General features: G+C 42.9%; 1 protein-coding gene across 4 annotated transcripts in view; it reads right to left on the bottom strand.

The window, feature by feature from the left end:
• Amn1 (antagonist of mitotic exit network 1 homolog) overlaps positions 1 to 16,062 on the bottom strand; it is a 31,833-nt gene extending 15,771 nt beyond the window's left edge. Inside the window, exons 1-3 of one of the 4 annotated variants that reach the window (XM_028892388.2) lie at positions 15,942 to 16,062; positions 4,083 to 4,215; positions 563 to 707 (exon numbers count right to left, since the gene is read on the bottom strand). In XM_028892388.2, coding sequence (XP_028748221.1) covers positions 563 to 707; positions 4,083 to 4,199 — 262 coding nt within the window. In that variant the 5' untranslated portion in view covers positions 4,200 to 4,215; positions 15,942 to 16,062. Of the gene's footprint in view, positions 1 to 562; positions 708 to 4,082; positions 4,216 to 8,504; positions 9,596 to 15,644; positions 15,868 to 15,921 lie in introns of those variants that run through there. The other 3 variants (XM_028892387.2, XM_037203959.1, XM_037203960.1) reach the window with 3 other exon arrangements.
• Positions 16,063 to 20,103: the final 4,041 nt, after the last annotated feature.

Below are 20,103 nucleotides of genomic sequence, written 5' to 3'. Positions count from 1 at the left end.
TAAACAAGAATTCCAATTTGAATTATTGTTGTTCTTCTTACTCTGATATTTTTTTTTTAGACTGGATAGTTTTTTCTTTTTCTTTTCTTTTTTTTTTTTTTTCAGAGCTGAGGACCGAATCCAGGGTCTCTACCACTGAGCTAAATCCCCAACCCCTAGTCTGGACAGTTTTACTGATACCTTAATTCCTATTTTTTTTTTTTTAAACTCTTCATATTCTCTTGCTATGTAGGCTTAGGCTATCCTGAAACTCACTATGTAAACCAGGCTAGCCTCAAATTTGCAATGATCTTCTTGTCTCTGCCTCCCTGAGTGCTGGAATTACAGTTACATGTCTGGCTCATATTCTCTATCTCTCTTTTTAAAAAATTTAATTAACATACAAAATAATGTTTCATTTTAACATTTTTATACATATATACCATTGAACCTTGCTCATATTCTCCTCTAACCTCTCTCCTCTCCCCACCTTGCTGGTGTCCTTATATTCTCCTCTAAGATACTTTTTTCTTTGCTCCAAAATTATATCAGGTGCCCATGTACTCAGTGACCATATACATACCTTCTGAAGTTATGCTATTTCTATGTTCCCTGGAGGATTTTAGATTTAGTGCCTTCAGTTTTCTGCATTTACACAGGTGCTGGAGAGCCAAGTCTGAGATATCACAGCTCCTCAGATCTAGTCTTTGGACTTCAGGATGTAGCACCTGTAGCAAATACATGATTTTGAAAAACGTCAATTTCTTTCTTTCTTTCTTTCTTTCTTTCTTTCTTTCTTTCTTTCTTTCTTTCTTTCTTTCTTTCTTTCTTTTTCTTTCTTTCTCTCTCTCTCTTCTTTCTTTCTTTCTTTCTCTTTTCCTTCCTTCCTTCTTTCTTTCTTTCTTTCTTTCTTTCTTTCTTTCTTTCTTTCTTTCTTTCTTCTTCTTCTTCTTCTTCTTCTTCTTCTTCTTCTTCTTCTTTTCTCTCTCTCTCTCTCTCTCTCTCTCTCTCTCTCTCTCTCTCTCTCTCTCTCTCTCTTTTTCTTTTTTTTTTGAGTCAGGGTTTCTCTGTGTAAGAGCCCTGGCTGTCCTGGAACTCACTCTGTAGACCAAGCTGGCCTCGAACTCATTGAGATCTGCCTGCCTCTGCCTCCTGGGTGCTCGGAATAAAGGCGTGCATCACCACTTTTTTGATGCAGTATTATAAAAGAAACAATCAGCAGATTAGGATGAGTGCTGGGAGGATTAAAGGTGCTTGCCACCACCGCCCAGCTGAAAAAAATCAATTAAAAAAAAAAAGACTTTTGCAACTCTTAAGTTCTCTCTCTAGCCCCCAAATTAAATTTTCTGTAAACATGTATTCCACAATTAATGATCTGGTAATCATAACAGGTAAGTGGTTGATGGAAAATATGCCAAGAATGTAGGGTTTAATCTGTATGGAGAACCTAAGGCAGGATAAACAAATAAACAAAAAACAACAGCAACAACAACAAAAAACAAGTTAGCTTGTAGCTGGAACTGCAACACTAGTGCTTAGTCTTCGGGGCTGCAGTAGCTGGTGCAGAGAAAGGACCCTGGAGAGCTGCAGTGCTGGTTATCGTCTACTGGCATCTCTGACTCACTCAACTGGACCTATGTGCAGCAGGTATGGTTTCCAAGGGAAAAAACCTGATCCTTTGAAACATTCTCCATCAAATGATCTGATGTTAGGCAGTCTGTACAGGAATAACCAATCCCTGTAGGACACATATCTCTCCTTACTGTTATTGAAAAACCTAAACAACTCCTTTAGCATTGCCAGCTCTTAGTAGAGTGAAAAATCACCCATTTTGGAGGTCACATAGCCGAGACCGCCACTAGCTGTAAGGAAGACAACACCTCTGCCCTGTGGATTGTATCAACAGTCACCAAGATGACAGTGCAGGAGCTTGACCAGTTTTGCTAGCTTACAAATGTCTGATGGGTAAGTGGAATAGAAAGCCACACTTGACATCTGTCTCCACATTATGTCTACCTCCTTTGTTGCCTTCATCTTTGGGTTAAATCTTATACAGTTCTATATGTAGACATGCTGAACATCTTAGAAATGCAGGATTAACTTGACATAGAGTTGTCTAGTCTTTTCTCAGACCCACTTAGGGCTAAAGATGCCTACCAGCCACCATGATCAGAAATCCCAGACCGTAAAAAGAATAGAAAGAGTGGTACCTGCGTTCTTGGAGATCTTTGCCTATTCCCAGAACCCTCTTATTATCCCTTGCAGGTGAGAAGTCAATTTGTGAACAAAGCTCCCACTTCTTTATCCTTTAGTCACTGAATAAATTTTTGTGTCCTAACATTTGTCTCTTAGATACTACATATTACAGGCAAGGTATTTAGTCATAGAGTACTAGCCCTGGCTGGCCTGGCTCTCTCTATGTAGACCAGGCTGGTCTTGAGCTCATATCGATCCACCTGCTTCTGCCTCCTCCTCCTCTTCTTTTGCCTCTGCCTTCTTAATGCTTTATTAAAGGCATGTACCACCATGCCTGGGCCTCGTATACTTCTTTTAACATGTTTTTTAGTCGTTTGTTTAAAAATAACATTACTATTATTAGTGTGTGCCTGCGCGCGCGCGTGTGTGTGTGTGTGTGTGTGTGTGTGTGTCTACACATGTCATAGTACATGTGTAGAGATCAAAGGACAACTCTGGAGAGTCAAATCTTTCCTTTCACTGTGGGTTTTAGGGACTGAGTTCAGGTCATTGGACCTGCCTGACAAGTGTTTTCCCTACTGAACAGCAGCATTTTTTTTTTTCCCTGAAACACTCTCATGTAAATCAGGCTACCCTCAAAGTCACTATTTAGACAAGACCAGCCTTGAACTCCTGATCCTTTTGCCTTAGCCTCCCAAATGCTGGGATTACAGGTAAACACCACCTTGTCTTTCTATTGTTGTTTTGAGACAGGGTCTCTATATAGCCCTGGTTATCCTGGAATTCATTATCTAGACCAGGCAGGCCTCAAATTCAGACTCGTAGCCAGAATCTTTTCTCTGTCCTGCAGTGGCTTATAAAATAATTACTCATTATGGCTTAATATTAATTACAAACTATTTAGCTTAGTAATACTGGTACTTTCACATCTTGCTTCTTGGGAGGCTGGCTAGTGTCTCCCCGACTCTGGCTTCTTCTCCCTGTGTCTCTGCTTAGATTTCCCACCTGGCTATATCCTGCCTTGCTATAAGCCAAAGCAACTTCTTTATTAATCAATGATAATAAAACATTTCACAGTGTACTGAAAGTTGTCCCACAGCAGAGATCTACCTGCCTCTGCCTCCTGTGTGCTGGGATTAGAGGTGCGAGCTACCATGCCTGGCCTCACCATGCTCACCATACCTTTTTAAGATTTTTTTTTTTAACTGTATGTGTGGGTGACTAAGGAGGCTTGTCATTGGATTCCTAGGAACTAGAGTTACAAGCAGTTGTAAGGCTCCTGATGTAGATGTTGGGCATTTAACTCTGGACCTCTAGAAAAGTGGCAAGTACTTTCAACTACTGAGCCATCTCTCAATTCCCTTCTTTTTCCTCTTCTTTTTTTGGAGACATGCTGGCCTAGAACTCACTACGTAGCCCAGGCTGATTGGAAACTTACAGCAAATCTCCTGCTTCTGACTCCTGAGTATTGTAATTACACACATAATCTACCATGTCCAACTGTCCTTCATTGTTTGGAGTAGTTAGTACATGTCCATTGTTTTGGGGAGCTACAGTTCAGTGTTTCCTTGAGGCCAATAAATAATGGCCCAATTTCTAAGCAGGCAGGCCTCTATGAGTTCAAGGCTATCCAGGGCAGTGAGACCCTGTCTCAAAAGCAGTAACAACAATAAAAAGTTTTTAATATATACTTAAGTGTAGGGAGGTGGCAGGGGTGGGGGTGGGGGAGAAAAGCAAGGGGAAGGTAGTAGTTGAAGACAGTACACATCCAAGGGTGGGTACTGGCTTCTCAAGTCAGAGTCCTATTTTAAAATGACTAACAGTCTTACTAAATACCCCTTTTAGTTCAAAAAATCTCAACTTAAATCTAAACAATGAAGTATAATTTTATAGCTATACACTCTTACCTCATTTATATTGGAATCTGTTATCCGGCCCCGCGTGCTCATTATTTTAATCAGTCTATCTTTGATGTTGGGGGGCAAATATTTAATATCTGAGATATACCTGGAAATATTGATCATTAGGCACCGAAGACATCTGAAACACACACACAATATAATAAATTACACTGTATCTGCACTGGCCCCTGACACTTACCAATATTGCTTGTCAGCAGTTAGTCCTTTCATAAAACAGTATTTTTATTAACATTTACAAATTTAGCTTGATAAGATTCGCAATCACTGCTTATGTAAAGTAACATATGACATTTTCCTTACCCCTTTCCCTCTGTATACCCGTTGCCAATATGCATTTTAACATTTTGCTTTGAAACAGAGTCTCATGTAGCCTAGGCTTGCCTCCAACTCACTATTCTATAGCACAGGATGACCTGGAATTCCTAGTCCTCCTGCCTTACATCTAGAATTCTAGGATAACACACATGTTGTCACCATCCTTGACTTTATTAAAATATATTTTAAAGAGGGCATGGTAGTGTATACCTATAATACTAGCACCTGGGAAGTGGTAGGAGATCAAGAGTTCACAGCTGTCCTCAGTGAGCTGGAGACTAACCTGAGGTATATCAGATTCTGTCTCAAAAAAACAAAACAAAACAAAACAAAACCAGGACTGGAAAGATAGTTTATTCATTAAGAGCACTGGCTGCTTTTCCAGAGGACCTGGGTTTGATTCCTAGAATGCATATGGCCAACATGCATTCTTACAACCAATTGTAATTCTAGTTTCGGGGGATCTTATGCCCTCTCTGGCAACCATAGACACCAGCTATGCAAGTGGTACACAGACATACATATATACAGAGCACCCTACCCATACACATAAAACAATTTTCAAAAAATTTATACAGGCAATGAATGACTAGAGAAAAAACTAGAACCATAAAGATGCTATGGAGAGTAAAAATCAGTTACCTGCATATGCAGTTATGAGAAGAGGTAACCACTAAGATCCTGAAGCAGTTGAGGACAACTTAGTCAAGATTTCATTTTGGTACATTGATTATTTCAGGATAAATGCACTTGATAAATACAGCTTGCAGAAAGGTCTCTCTAACCTATCCTTTCCTACACTAGCAAACCAAAGAAATCCCTTTGAGCAGGATGCCTTCCCTGAACCATATCCAGAACCTTAACCATAGAGCCTTGGCAGTGTAATTGCCAAAGGCCATACAAACTTCATACCCCTTCTTACAGCTCCCACTGTTGGCTCTAGAGTTTACTGTCTAGCTAGTTTATTGTCCTGCTATTCCTTCACAAGTGATTGCTTTGTCAGAAATGTGCTAAAGCTTTCCACTTTGGCTACTTCTACAAAAGAGTAAAGAATGGGTAGAGAATTTCTTTAGCCTCTTTTAAAACAACGTGACCAACATGTCTTATAGCCTCAAATTCTAGCTATTTGACAAACTCATACCTGTGTAAAGTAACCACAAATTCTGTCTACAAATACCACTATATATAAATTTCAATTAATGAATGACAATGATCATATACTTGTTATCATTTTTTAGTGCCATCTTCATTTTTTTCTTTCCTCTTTTGGTTATTGCCTTCTTCCCCTTTCTGCACTTATCCAGCCTACATTAGTGTCTTATGTTAATCTAGGAGATTAAGTCTTTCTTCCTCTGTGATACACAACCCCACACAAATATTCAAAAGGGGTGTTGTGAAGGGAGGTATAATAGTTTCCTAGAACAGCATCCCAGTATAGTCACTTCTCAATATCTTCTTCATTCAACAATCTCTTGTGCAAACCCTTCAGAGCATTTCAGTACTGTTCTCATTATGTGTAATGGTTTAAATGTCACAGTGGATATCTTTTTTTTTTTTTTTTTTTTTAGAGATTTATTTATTTATTGTGTATACAGTGTTCTGCCTACATGCATGCTTGCAGGCCAGAAGAAGGTGCCATATCTCATTACGGATGGTTGTGAGCCACCATGTGGGTCCTGGGAATTGAACTTAGATCCTCTGGAAGAACAGCCAGTGCTCTTAACTGCTGAGCCATCTCTCCAGCCCCCACAGTGGATATCTTATTTAGTTACTTGCCTTTTGAAAAGCATCCATACCATTCTGGGGTATGGTAACAATATTATCAGATTTCTTTTTTAAAAATCTATAACTATGTTGTTATTATTATTATTGCAGTACTGGAGGGGTCTTTTCCTCCATATCCCCCAGCAATGAATATTTTTCCACATATTACCATTTTCCCCACTTTTGTGTATCAGAGCTCTTCCTGAGGAGATGCAACACAACTTACTCCAGATAGGGAGCTCATGACAGACCACAGTGCAGTTGATACCCAAGGCCAACTTGATGAACCATGAGTTTTATTGGGGTTACTCACAGGGATATGAATGAGGAGTTACTTATAGAAGCTTATCCAAGACAGCTGCACCACCAAAGCCCACCCCAAGCTGAGAACCTGAAGCATACTACGGAGTCTACAAGCAGCTCAACAGGTTGGAGAGTCCTTTCCAAGTGACTCAGTTGTTGCTCTAATCCTCTTCCAGGCAGCTGGTCTAGTCTCAAATTTTGTGCAAGTTGGCTTGACTGAGAATGACTCAGCTGTCTTTATTTCCTACTCTTGGAAGGAGGTGGGTAAATCTGGTCGATTTCAGGGACTTCCTGGTTACCTTCTGTTTTAAGCTTCCCTGGAAGATGGGATGTTTCAGTTTCAAAGAAACTGCTACAAAACACCTACTTCCCAACACTACTGGAAGAGCAATGCATACTCTTTTCTTTACTTTGCATTTTCACCCAGCCCCCACTTTTTTTCCTTTTTGGTTTTTGAGACAGGGTCTCACTATGGCTTTAGATTCATGGCAGTCTTCTTATTTCAGTATTTCCAGTGCTGGAATTACAGGCAAGAACCACCACACTTGGTTGTACTTCCTTTTTTATTGTTGTTTCATAAAAGTCCAGTCTGGCACCATATTTGCAAATTTCCTGGCTTAGCTTCCCAAGGACTAGACATGTGTTACCATGCCCAGGTTAGCCCAGCTGAGAGCCCGTTTACTCAAGGGGTTATTTATGGGTGGTAAATGTAGATATTCTGAGACAGGGCTTCTGTGTAGCTTTGTGTCTGTCCTGGAACTTGCTCTGTAGACCAGGCTGGCCTTGAACTCACAGAGATCTGCCTGCCACTGCCTCCCGAGTGCTGGGATTAACCTGGCTAATATATAAAATATTTATCCTTAAAATTTTTAACATGCATTTATCTATGTGTATGTGTCAGGATGAATATGTGTGTGTGAGTAGGCCTGTCAGGGGACACTGGGGGAAATCAGAGGACAACCCACCAGTCACTTCTCTTGTTCCACTGTGTAGCTCCCAGGAATTGAATTGGCTTGGAGACATGCATCTTTATCCACTGAGCTATCTCTTTAGCCCTTGACAGTTTTATTTTTTGAGTTCTAGATATTAATCTAGATGTTAGATGTATAGACAGCAAAGATCCTCTCCCCATTCTCTGAACTACTTCTTCCCAGTTCCTTTACTTTGAAAAGTTTTCTTTTTCTTTTTTTTAAGTTTCATGCAATCCTACCTGCCAATTCCTGGATTTATTTCTCTGAGTTATCATTTTTTGGACAGTCCATTCATATGCCCATGCTTTCCTCTAGCAGTTTCATAGTTTGGGGTCTTACATTAAGGCCTGTGATCCACTCTAAGTTGATTTTTATTTGGGAAGATAGGGATATAGTTTTATTCTTCTATATGCTTTCCCAGAACCAGCTGGCAAAAAGATTATCTTTTTTCAAATATATGTTTTTGACATTTAGTCACTGTTCTATTTCTGCGAAGAGACACCATGACCAAGGCAGTTAACTCTTCTAAAAGAAAGCATTTAATTAGGGGCTTAACTTACAGTTTCAGAGAATTAATTCATTATCATGGTGGCATGCAGGCAGCTGCTGAAGCAGTAGCTGAGAGTTATATTCTGATCCATAGGCAGAGAGGAGAGTGTCACTGGGCCTGGCTTGGGCTTTTGAAACCTCAAAGTCCACCCCTCAGTGACACATTTCCTCCAACAAAGCCATACCTGCTAATCCTTCTAATCCTATCAAAGCGTTCCACTCCTGTGACCAAATACTTAAATCTATGAGCCCATGGGGGCCATTCTTATTCAAACCACCACTTCCACCCCCTGCCCCCAGAGACTTGTAGCCATACGATGTGAAAATGCATTCAGTCCAACTTCACAAGCCCCCATAGTTTATCACAGTCTCAACACTGTTTAACAGTCCTAAGTCCAAAATCTCTTCTGAGACTCATGACAATCTCTTAACTGTAACCCCCCTGTAAAATCAAAATCAAAAGACAGATCACAAACTTCCAACAGTGGCACAGAACGTACATTACCATTCCAAAATGGAGGAAAGAGCATAGTGAGGAAATACTCGACCAACTCAAGACCAAAATCCAGCAGGGCAAACTCCAAATTCAGCTTTATTGACTGCAACATACTTATGTTTCTTGGGCTGGTTCCACACTCGGGTATGCAGTTCTCCTTGGCAGGTGTCCCACAAACCTGTCATTTGTCCCATAACGTCTTGGGGTCTCCAAGACAATCCAGGCTTCAGCTTTGCAGTGGCCTCTCTGGGCCTCCATGCAGGGTCGCCCTGGCCTCAGCAGCTTTCCTTAGCCACAGAGGGAGATTCCATAGCCCCTCTCTTGTATTCTTGACTCTTAAAGCCCGAGGCTCGTGGCTGAAGCTGCCAAGCTCTGCTGCTTGGGTGACATCAGCTTTCTGTGGTGGATGGTTTCTGTCATGACTGCCTGAGCTTGCATTCCTTTTCTAAGGTGGAAGCTTACCTGGGTGGGGTCTTGCCCTGAGGTCAGCACTGTCTTTATTCTGTTTAGCACCAGGCTTTTCTTTAAACTTTTTATTGCTGAGCACTGGACTTGGCTCCATTACAGTCCCAGCTGCTCCTTTTCTCTTCAAACTGTACTTGTGTTTCTCTTTGTCCAGCTTGGGCCTTTTCCATTATAGATGTGCATATGAGTGATTACTAATAAACCACATGACGTAGTCAATGCTATTAGGCTTTCTTGAAATCTCTTCTGCCAAAATTCTTCAATTTAGCCTCAGTCAGATTTTTTTTTTTTTTTTTTGGACAATGGCAGAAAGCAGCCACATTCTTTGCCAAAATATCCTAAGAATAGTCTCTAAGCCACTTACTAATGTCCCTCCCCTCTGAAACTTGTTGCTGGGCACCCGAGTTCAAACTGGCCTCAGTAGCACTGTCTTCAATGTTCCTACAAAGAGTAAGCCCAGTAAGCCCCACTTAATGTGTTCAACTACGTTTGTAGCTCAGAGGCTGCTGTCTATATTTCTCCAACAAGAGCATGGCCAAGCCTGTCACAGTAATGCCACTCCCTGGCACCAAAATCTGTATTAGTCAGTGTCTTAGTTAGGGTTATTATTACTGTGACAAAACATCATGACCAAAAACCAAGCTGGGGAGGAAGGGTTTATGTGGCTTATACTTCAGCATTGCTGTTCATCACTGAAGGAAGTCAGGACACAAACTCAGAACAGGACAGGATCCTGGAGGCAGGAGCTGATGCAGAGGCCATGGAGGGTGCCGCTTACTGGCTTGTTTCCCATAGCTTGTTCAGCTCACCCTCTTACAGAACCCAGAGCCAGCAGCCCAGCACCACCCACCATGGGCTGGGCCCTCCCATATTTATCACTAAATGAGAAAATGTCTTACAGCTGGAACTCAAGGAGGCATTTCCTCAGCTGAGGCTCCTTCCTCTAATGACTAGCTTGTGTCAAATTGAGAAACAAAACCTACCCAGTACAGTCAGGGTTCTATAAAGGAACAGAACCTACAGAATATATATACATGGAATTTATTAGAATGGCTACAGGGTGTGGTTCAACTAGACCAACAGTGGTTGTCTATCAACAGAATCCAAGAATCAGTAGTTGTTCACTCTGAGGCTGGATGTCTCAGCTGTTCTTCAGGATAGGCTGGATTAGACTTGCTAGTAAGAGCAAGCAGCTAGCAAAGAGAGACCCAGCTTCCTTTTTTCCATACCCTTTATATAGGCGATAAGCAGAAGGCATGGCCCAGACTAAAGGTGGATCATCTTACCTCTGAAGATCTAGATTAAAGGTGTATCTTCCCACCTCAAAGATTAGAAGTGGGTCTTCCCAGTTCAAATGACTTAATTAAGAAAAAAAAAAAAAAATCCCTCATAGGTGTGCCCAGCCATTTGGGTTTTAGTTAACTCCATATATAGTCAAGTTGACAACCAAGAATATCCATCACAGACACCTTTGTCAAAAATGAAGGGATTGTGTATGGATTGTGTATGACAACCTTGGATGTCCCTCCTCAGGAGCCATCCACCTTGTTTTGTGAGGTAGGGTTTCCAGTTGGTGTCTCCCAATGCAGTTAGGTTGGCTGGCCAGCAAGCCCCAGGTCCTGTTTTAGCCTTCAAAAGAGCTGGGATTAGAAGCCAGCAACACTGAACCTGGCTTTTGTTTTCTTTCTTTTTTTAATGTGGGCTCTGGGGATCAAAGAGGTCCTCATGTCTGCATGGCAAACACTGAGCACTCTCCCTTGCCCTCAACATTGTTTTTTCTTCAAGACTGCTTTGGCTATTGGGGTTTTTTATGCTTCTGTATGAAATTTAGGATTTTTTTTTCTGTGAAGAATGTCGTTTTAGGGTTCTATTGCTGTGAAGAGACACATGATCACAGCACCTCTTATAAAGGAAAACATTTAATTGAGGCTGCCTTACAGGTTCAGAGGTTTAGTCTATTATCACAGCAAGAAGCATGGCTACATGCAAGCAGCAGAGAGAGGGAGGGACACTGGACCTGACTTGAACATTTAAAACCCCAAAGCCTGCTCCCACTGACACACTTCCTCAAACAAGGCCACACCTCCTGATAGTGTCACTCCCAGTGGGGGCCGTTTTCATTCAAACCACCACAATGTCATTGGAATTTTTAGGAAGACTGCATTGAATTTGTAAATTGCTTTTTTTTTGTTTTTAAAGTACAGCCCCTTTCACATTAATTCTGCCAATCCATGGATAAAATAAAGCTTTAAGTGTTTTAAAGTTTTTGAGATATGGGACTGTTTCCCAATGTCTTTTTCACCATTCATGCTACTGGTACATAGGAAGTTAGTTTTGTATGACCTGTTTTTAAAGACAGCGAGTGTCTCACTATATATAGTCAGGCCTTGCCTGGAATTCATTGTGTAGGCCAGGGTAGCCTCAAACCTGCACAGATCTGCCTGCCTCTGCCTCCTGAGTGCTGAAATTAAAGGCGTGTGCCATCATGCCTAACTAGCTATTGGCTTTTATACATTGACTATTGGGGTTTTTTATGCTTCTGTATGAAATTTTGGATTCTTCTACTTAGTTGAAAGTGTTTATTAGTCTGAAGGTTTTCTGGTAGAGTCCTTCAGGTCTTTTAAGTAAAGGATTTTACTTAAGGATAATAAGACTTCCTTTCCTATTTGTATTCCTTTTATTTTCTTCCCTTGTCATATAGCTTTGGCTAAGAAGTCTAGCAAGATGCTGAATAATAATAGGCACCTTTGTCTTTTTCCTAATTTAAAAAATATATTTGGTCTTTGAGATAGGGTCTTGTGGTGGTATTGTGTTCCCCAAAATATTGTGCACCCTAATAAACTTATCTGGGATCAGAGACTGAACAGTCACTAGATACAAAGGCTAGAAAATGATGGCACTCACACCTTTAATCCTAGCACTCCACAGGTAGAAATCCCTCTGGATCTCTATGAGTTCAAGGCCACATTGGAACCGGCCAGGCATGGTGACACATGCCTTTAATCCCAGAAAGCCAGCCTTTAATCCCAGGGAGTGGTGGTAGAAAGCAGAAAGGTATATAAGGCATGAGGACCAGAAACTAGAAGCATTTGGCCTGGTTAAGCATTCATGCTTTCGAGTACCAGTTCAGCTGAGAGCCATTCTGCATGAGGACTAAGAGGCCTCCAGTCTTAGGAAACAAGACCAGCTGAGGATCTGGCGAGGTGAGGTAGCTGTGGCTTGTTCTGGTTCTCTGATCTTCCAGTTCACCCCAGTACCTGGTCCAGGTTTGTTTTATTAATAAGACTCTCTAAGATTCCTGCTACAGGGTCTTGATATGTAGCCCTAGCTAGCCTGGAACTCACTAAGGAGCTCAAGCTGGCTTCTAACTCATAGTATCTTCCCATTGGCCTCCAGAGAGCTGTGATTACAGGCATGACCTTCCATGCTTATCCTCCTGCTTTATTTCCTTATCCATGGGTCTCAATTCTTTGGACACAGATCCTTTGGAACACCAAACAATTCTGAGTGTCACTTTATTGTGGAATAATCTTTTTGTACACTGTTAAGATGTGTTCTTATTGATTTAATAAAGAGATAAATGGCCAATAGCTAGGCAGACAGGGAGAGAACTCTGGGATGAAGAAGGACAGAGTCGCCAGGAGACACAGAAGCCAGAAAGATGTGGAGTAAGTTGGACACACAAAATGGGATACAGGTAAAAGCCACATGGTAGAATGTAGAGCAATAAAAATATGGGTTAATTTAAGTTATAAGAGCTAGTTAGAAACAAGCCTAAGCTACTGGCCGAGCTTTCATAATTAATTATAACTCTCTGTGTTGTGATCTGGAGCTGGCAAGAGGGACAGAAAAAATCTGCCTACACTACTAACAGAAAGGGCCAGTCTACTTACAGCTTGGTAAAAAAGTACATTCCTTGCTGCCCAGTGTAGTGAAACCACACACACACACACACACACACACACACACACACACACACACACTAGTGTATTTCTCTAAAGGTAGCTCCCTCTATGTACAAGTATGCACCTGGGCTCTGTGTCACCCTGTGAGTTCTAGGAACAAGTTAACACTTATGCTGCTTGGAGTGCTATGAAGAATAAACTTTTTCTTCTTTAATCTAGGAATCTTATCTTCTGCCAACCACTATGAAAGAAAGTAAAAAATCTAACCTATTATATGTAACATAAGCTAAACCCCAGATTTGACAGTTTGAAAATGGATGCTGACAGAAACATATAAGAGGAAGTGTAACAGGTTCCCAGACCTTAGTAGGCCCCAGGCCTTAGCATAGCTGATGCCATGTTAGAAGCACCTTTCAGGCCTTGAAACCCAACAGGAGACTGCAACCTGTCAAAACAGGAGCAAAGGCTCAGTCAATAGTTAAACACCCCTTTTTAGGTCTCTGAACCATGGAAACTTGGAGCTAACAATTAGATATACATGTAAATAACTCATGCTTTAATGGAAAAGACTAGAAATTCATTACTAATCAATATGCACCATCCAGATAGCTGCCATTTCTTCCAGGATTCATCTTCACATCAAAAAGGGCAACACATCCACCAATGTGGCCTGGGCACAAACAAAAAGCTGAAGGTATCTTATTATGCTGAAGCTACCATTGCTTGCCAGCCCTGTGCCTTAAAAGTTACCCGGATGTGGCTCAGCAGCAGGACATTATCAAGTGAAAGGCTCCAGGTTTGATCTTCAGTGCCACAAAGCAAAAACCCAGCAATCCTTGAGTCTTCTTTTCTTCCCTTTATACCTACTCTCTCAAACTTAATCATGCCTTGACCTGTCATCTACAATGACTTTATCCCCAGCCTTAGTCTCAACCCCATCTCTCAGATCCACACTTACAGTCCATCTGTCTGCTTGACACCTCTCCCAGCTGCTGCAAGGTGTTTCCCCATAAGGTATTTCCTCTTTCCTAAGTCTCACGAGCACCCTGCCCTTCTAGACGATCAAAGCTCAAAATTTTAAGGTGACTTCTGATTCTTCTCTTCCCTTGGACCCTTTATTCAAAGACCATCATCAGATACCAGATCTAAAGGGTTCTCTAAGGTAGTGCTAATTAAAGGTGCTGGTCAGGAAGGCGGTAAGGAGAAGGCAGGGAGTAAACCAAGCCCTGTCTCTTTCAGACAGGCTCATCTGCTGGACTTCTGTGCTTTTCGGCATGGCGGAATGCTACTCTAACATAAGATCCTTACTTTGTTACAAATCAGAAACAACTTGCTTGACCAACTGTTAGTTTCAGGCTGTAGTTCCTTCCCCAAAGGTTACAAACTCTAGACCTAATGACAAAATGGACCTTTACATAAGGAACAATATCTAGTTATGACAATGCAAATCATGTGCTCTTCCTTTTGTCTTATTTCCAAGATTCCAATAATTTTTCTCGATGGTTACTTCCTTTCCTTCCCACTAGTGTTTTAAGTTCTGTTCCACATAGTCAAGTGTGGCAATGCATATTTGCAATCCCAACACTCAGGAACAGGCAGGAAGGATCTGAAGTCCAGGGTCATACTCTTGCCACATAGTCTGTGGCCAGCCTGGGCTACATGCGACCCTGTCCTCAAAAAGCCAAAAGCAAGAAACACAAGCTGGTGGTGATAACTGAAGCCTGTAATCTCAGCACTTTGGAGGCTGGGACAGAAGGCTCCAGAGCTCAAAGTCAGCCTGATATGTGAGTCTGAGTCCAGCCTGGGCTACATGATGAAGAGTTAATGGGAACTATATTCTTGCTTAAAAATGCTTCTGCTTCTGCTTGAGCAAAAACCACAGCTCTTGCAGGTGCAAAACTTGCCCACAGACCTACCGCCTTGCGAAAAATAGGCTGTTCTGCAAAAACCACGAGATGTACTCAAGATTGCCCAGAAACTGCTGTTACTCACCCAAAACCACCCAGACCCCCAAGACTCAGCTGGGTGCCTGAACCCTGAGTAACCCCTCCACCCCACCCGTATGAAACTGCCCTATAAAAAGCCTACAAGCTGGAGCTTCAGGGTCTTCAGTCCTCAGCTTGACTGTTGACCCGTGTGCACACGTACAATAAACTGCTTCTGAGTGACTCGATATCGGAGTGAAGCTTCTGTTATCAGCGCCGACTCTAACAATGAGATCCTGTCTCAAGGGGGATAAAATAACAAGAAATTCAGAAGAAAACAACTGGAACCTAGGCAAGAAATTCCTTTTGCTCATGTAATGTTAGATGCATCAATGGAACCAAAGTAGCTTCCAGTCTTGAACCATTACTGCTTTTTTTCTTAGAGTTTTTCTTTTTCTTTCCTTTTCTTTCTTTCTTTTTTTAAATAGGAACAATAACTAACACTGAATCCAGCTTTTAACTCACTGGATAACTGAGGAGGGCCTTGATCTTTTGATCTTCCTTCATTTCTCAAGTGGTGTTTGCCACCATGCGCAGTGTCTTCCTAAGGTGATTCTCACAAAGCCTTGTGTAGTTGGTACTGTTACACGAAATTTCAAATTTTTGTTTATTTGCTTTGGGGCAACAGTATCTCACAACACAACCCCGCTAGCCTCGAATTCGCGGCAGTCCTCCTGTTTCAGTTCCCAGAGGGCTGGGACTGCAGGCATGAGCTGCCATGCCCTACTGTTGCCCGAATTTTAGGAGATTATGTTACCGTCCCTGGTCCCAAAGATGGCGAACCGCGCCCGCACCCGCATTTCCTGAGGTTTTTCCAGGCCGGCTCATGCTTTCTTTTGTTCTGCCTGGGTTCTCAGCGCTCCTCGGAGCCCTGGCATCGGATGGAGCCGCCCGCTCCGCGGTGCTCCGCGGTGCTCCGCGGTGCTCCGCGGTCCTCAGCGACCAGGCGCCCATCCCGGCCCAGGACTAGGAACCGGCGGGCTGGGAAGTGGGCGAGGGAAGGGGCGGGAGGGGGCGCGGACAGACGGACGTGCGGGAGCCGCGAAGGGGGGCGGGCTGGGGCGGACTCACAGTTCCAGGAGTTGACTGACCAGTCGCGACGAAGGCATCGCGGCCGCTCTCTGAAGCCTGGACCGCAGTCCGGGGACTCCAGAGCCAACTTCCGGCCGCCAGGACGCAGAAGCCCAAATGACATCACACGGGTCGGGCCTGGCGGTTGGCCGCGTTTGGAGCAGGGAGGAAAGCCCGGCGCTCTGGGGCGGAGCTAGCTGGCGGGATCAACGTAGTGTCATGGGACTTGTAGTTGTTATTCCTGCCAGCCGCTGGCTGAAGCCGCCGTCCAAGCAAAGGCTGCTGGCAGGTCACTGCTTTTGCTAGTGGAATGCGGGCCTCCATGACACACATGGAGGCTCGGCTCAGATATGGACGCCACTGACTTACAACGCACGTTTTACAGGATGGCAGTGACCATCTCCACTGAGAACGCCTAAGGCAAAAGCTGAGCCATGCACTCTTCCATCATTTTAGGAATGGGCCATATTCATTATAATCTCATTAAATGGAAATTGTTTAGCCTATTTTCCATGTGAGGACACTCAATACCAACACATAAACTCAGAATGTCATTGTGCAGCGTGAAGGCAATATGAGACTCCATCTTAGGGAAGGGCCACCATTTTATACCACCTGGTGACTGGGGGCTGTACTCAGTTCCAGGAAGAACCTCAGGAATGTGCCATGACAACTGGAACAGATACAGGGCAGTAAAGTTTAACAAGATCCAGATGCTTCTGCAGACATCCAGTCAGAGGTTTATGTGCCTTGCAGACATCTAGATAATCCTGTCAGCAGGTTGTGGTTCCACACCAAGAGTCTAAACCAATAGTTTCAAATGTGGTTTCATGCCGAAAGTCTGGACCAATAGTTTCAAAAAATCATCTTGCCCCATATCCCTTCTACCCTATCCCAAGATGCCAAGGCATGTGATTCCCGGCTTGTGGGTTTTCCCTTTAAAACTCTCTACCCTGGGCCAGCTGCTGCCGCCACATTTCCATCTATCTGCCAGGCATGGCCCAGGTTTGAACCTGACAAAAAGACCCTTGTGTGCTTGCATCGAGACATGGGTACAACAGCAGGAGACCCAGCTCTTCAAAAAGTATCCTGAAGGGCTCTGGCTCCCCCAGGTAGGATACTCTTTTCATGGCTCTGCTGTAGAGAATACTTGAGGCTTTTAAATTCTATTTTACATTCTTTCTTACAGAGTAATTTATTGGTCCTACGTTAGAGCTTCCTTTGTAACACGTTGAGAATGTTACATCCATCTCTTCAGAATGCTGCTCAGCCCACTATATATTATGGAGGGGCCCCCAAACAGCTTGACCACACAGCCACCATAACGGGATTAGGGGCCCAGACACAGCTTCTGTGACAGGCTTACTGGCAGGTGACACCCAGATCCAGGAAAAGCCTTAAGCTGACGCTACCCAGGGATCCACCCAGGGATGAGGAAATTCCTACCATCCCAAACATCCCAACCATCAGATAAGGTGACCAGATGTCCTTGAGCCTAGTGCACACTTATTTCCCCTTCTTACCAAGATATCCCTAGACAATTGTCAGGCTATCAGGGTCCTGAACCCTGGAAATCCCCTCACTCCAACCTCTGCGATGATAAAAACCCCATCCCACCTGAGCTTGGGGCTCTCTGGTCACCACTGAGTTGGACAGACAGAGGGACCAAGCCCTGGAGCTTGAAATAAAGGCTCTTTGCTTTTACATGTGGGATTCGGTCTCCGTAGTGGTCTTTTGGGGGCCCCTGAGATCTGGGCATAACACATATATATGTATACATATATATGTATGTATGTATGTATGTATGTATGTATGTATATGCTGCAGGCCGCAGGAATATATCATAAGAAGTCAGCTGATTATGGCAAAGTCACTACCTGGAGGAATCAGGGAATTCCTCCAGAGGAAGCCAAATCCTAAGGAGTTTTTGGTGTTACTTGGCTTTTTATATATCAGCTGTATTCTGTTATGAAAATCATGTGTGCCTTCATAGTTTTTCCAATTGACTTTCCCCTAAGAAGGGCTAACAGTGTGGACTGATCACTCTCTGGACATACACATTCCTGGTATTTGGAGAACAGCCTCAGGAAAGGCTTTCTCTGGAATCAGATATCTCCCTTGGCCACTTTCAAGGACTAGCAGTAATAACAGTCCACATGCAAGTCTCTTGATTTAAGGTAAATTCCACAAGGAGACACCACCTAGGTCAGGTGGATGTTAAGTAATAGCTTTACACAATTTAGCTCAGACCCTCCTTTCTTACAGCCTTACTAACTTTATAGACCTCTAACTCCTTACCTAACCACTTCTAGGAATATTTAGATAACTTTCTGTGCTGACAGCTATGCTCGGCCAGAACCCCAGTTCAAGCCTCCCTGTAATTATCATCATTGGCAGCATCTGGCCAGGTCCATCCCCAGATAGAGGAAAGTACCTTATCAGAGATACCTCTGTACTCTCTAAGAACAGACTTAAGCATCCAGGCTACCTGTTGGAGAAGGCCTGGCGGATGTGCCAATTAAGTTCTACTTCCTGCTTTCCCAAATCTTACCTCTGGTTCCAGATCTCCCTTTAACTATCACCAGAGGCATCTAGCTGTACACAGGTTGCCTAGCGACTGAGTACACTTTCCCCGACCCTGCAGAAAAAACGGCAGATAGCTTGGACAGATAGGAGCCACAGGAAAAAAGAAGACAGTTTTATTTTCTCCCATTGACCTAGCAACTTATAGATTCTTAACATTTTCTACTAATCACATTTAAGAGTTTAATAGTTGAGCACATAAGATCCCTCTTCTTAGATATTACCTGAATTTAGCCTTTAGTTAATTCTTTTCCCCACTGGTCACTTCCCTTTGGGGTTGTAAATGATAATTAACAGTTATTGCCTCCCTATGTGATTCTTATCACCCCTCTGTTGACCCTGGAAGCCTGGCTTTGCACTGCTAAGGGAATACTGCTTGTAAGTGTACATATACCAGGACTTCCAGGGATCGTGGAGGACAGAGAAGAGAAAAGAGAATGGAAGAACTAGATGGGTAAGAACTTGAGAGGAACAAACTGAGATGGGGAAGAAGATTGAAGGGCTAAAAGAGAGTACTAGAGAATGAGATGGAAGATGAGGAAGAGTCAGATGGGGAAGAACAAGATGAGGAAGAATGAGATGAGGAGAGAGAAGGAGATGGGAGAAAAGATGATATGGAAAGGAACAAGATGGATGAGAACCTAGAAGGGACAGAACTAGATGAAGGAATTAAGATAGAACCTAGAGGGAGCAATAGATAAGTATAGAGAGAAATCAGGCAAGAAAGGAGCTAGACAGGAGAACAGAACTGAAGCTGTATAAATAGGATGTTATCCCAGAAGAATTAAAGCAAGTAGACAATAGAGCTTGGTGTGCTGAGATTCTGTTTCCTGAAAATAGTCCTCACCGTTAGTAGTTCTCTCTCTTGAGCCCCTGGGATGTATAATATTAAGGCTTGTCCTGCTAATATTATACTATCTATCTATCTATCTACACACACACATATATACATATACATATATATTCATGATATTGAAGTGAGAATCCAGGGCATAACCCCAGCTAACCAACACATGTTTATTAAATACTAGATGAGGGCTCAGGATTGGGTTGGGTGCTGAGAGTTCAGTGGTTCACACTGCCCTTTGACAAGAAGGACGATTAGAATTAGTCCCCAAGAGGAATTAATTCAATGGGAGCACCAATCCTGTGTACACAGGTATAGAGAGAGTTTAGAGACAAAAAGGGCTCTGGAGCTGTTGCTTCATTATTTTCTGCTGTTTCTAGAGCAGAAGAGTAAAGAACAGACAAAATCATTGAATGTCTTAAGCTACAGGTTGCTCTTCTGAAGGAGAAAACAGTTTTGCAGAAGAGATGTTGGGTTGGAAATACTATGATGAGCTGGGCAGGGTGGTGCATGATTCAATCCCAGCACTTGGGAGGCAGAGGCAAGTGGATGGAGACTAGCCTTGTCTACAGAGTGAGTTCCAGGACAGCTAGGGCTACACAGAGAAACCCTGTCTTGAAAAACCAAAAGAGAGTGAGAGAAGGAAAGAAAATACTACACTGAAGAAAGAAGTGAAGAAGGCCCTCCAGTTCCTCTAATTTAAGCAGACACCCAAATTAGAATGAAGCAAATACATTCTCATCTGGTACTCC

Source organism: Peromyscus leucopus, chromosome 3, assembly GCF_004664715.2.
Source record: "Peromyscus leucopus breed LL Stock chromosome 3, UCI_PerLeu_2.1, whole genome shotgun sequence".
NCBI classification, from domain to species: domain Eukaryota; kingdom Metazoa; phylum Chordata; class Mammalia; order Rodentia; family Cricetidae; genus Peromyscus; species Peromyscus leucopus.
This window is presented reverse-complemented; position numbering and strand designations above follow the sequence as displayed.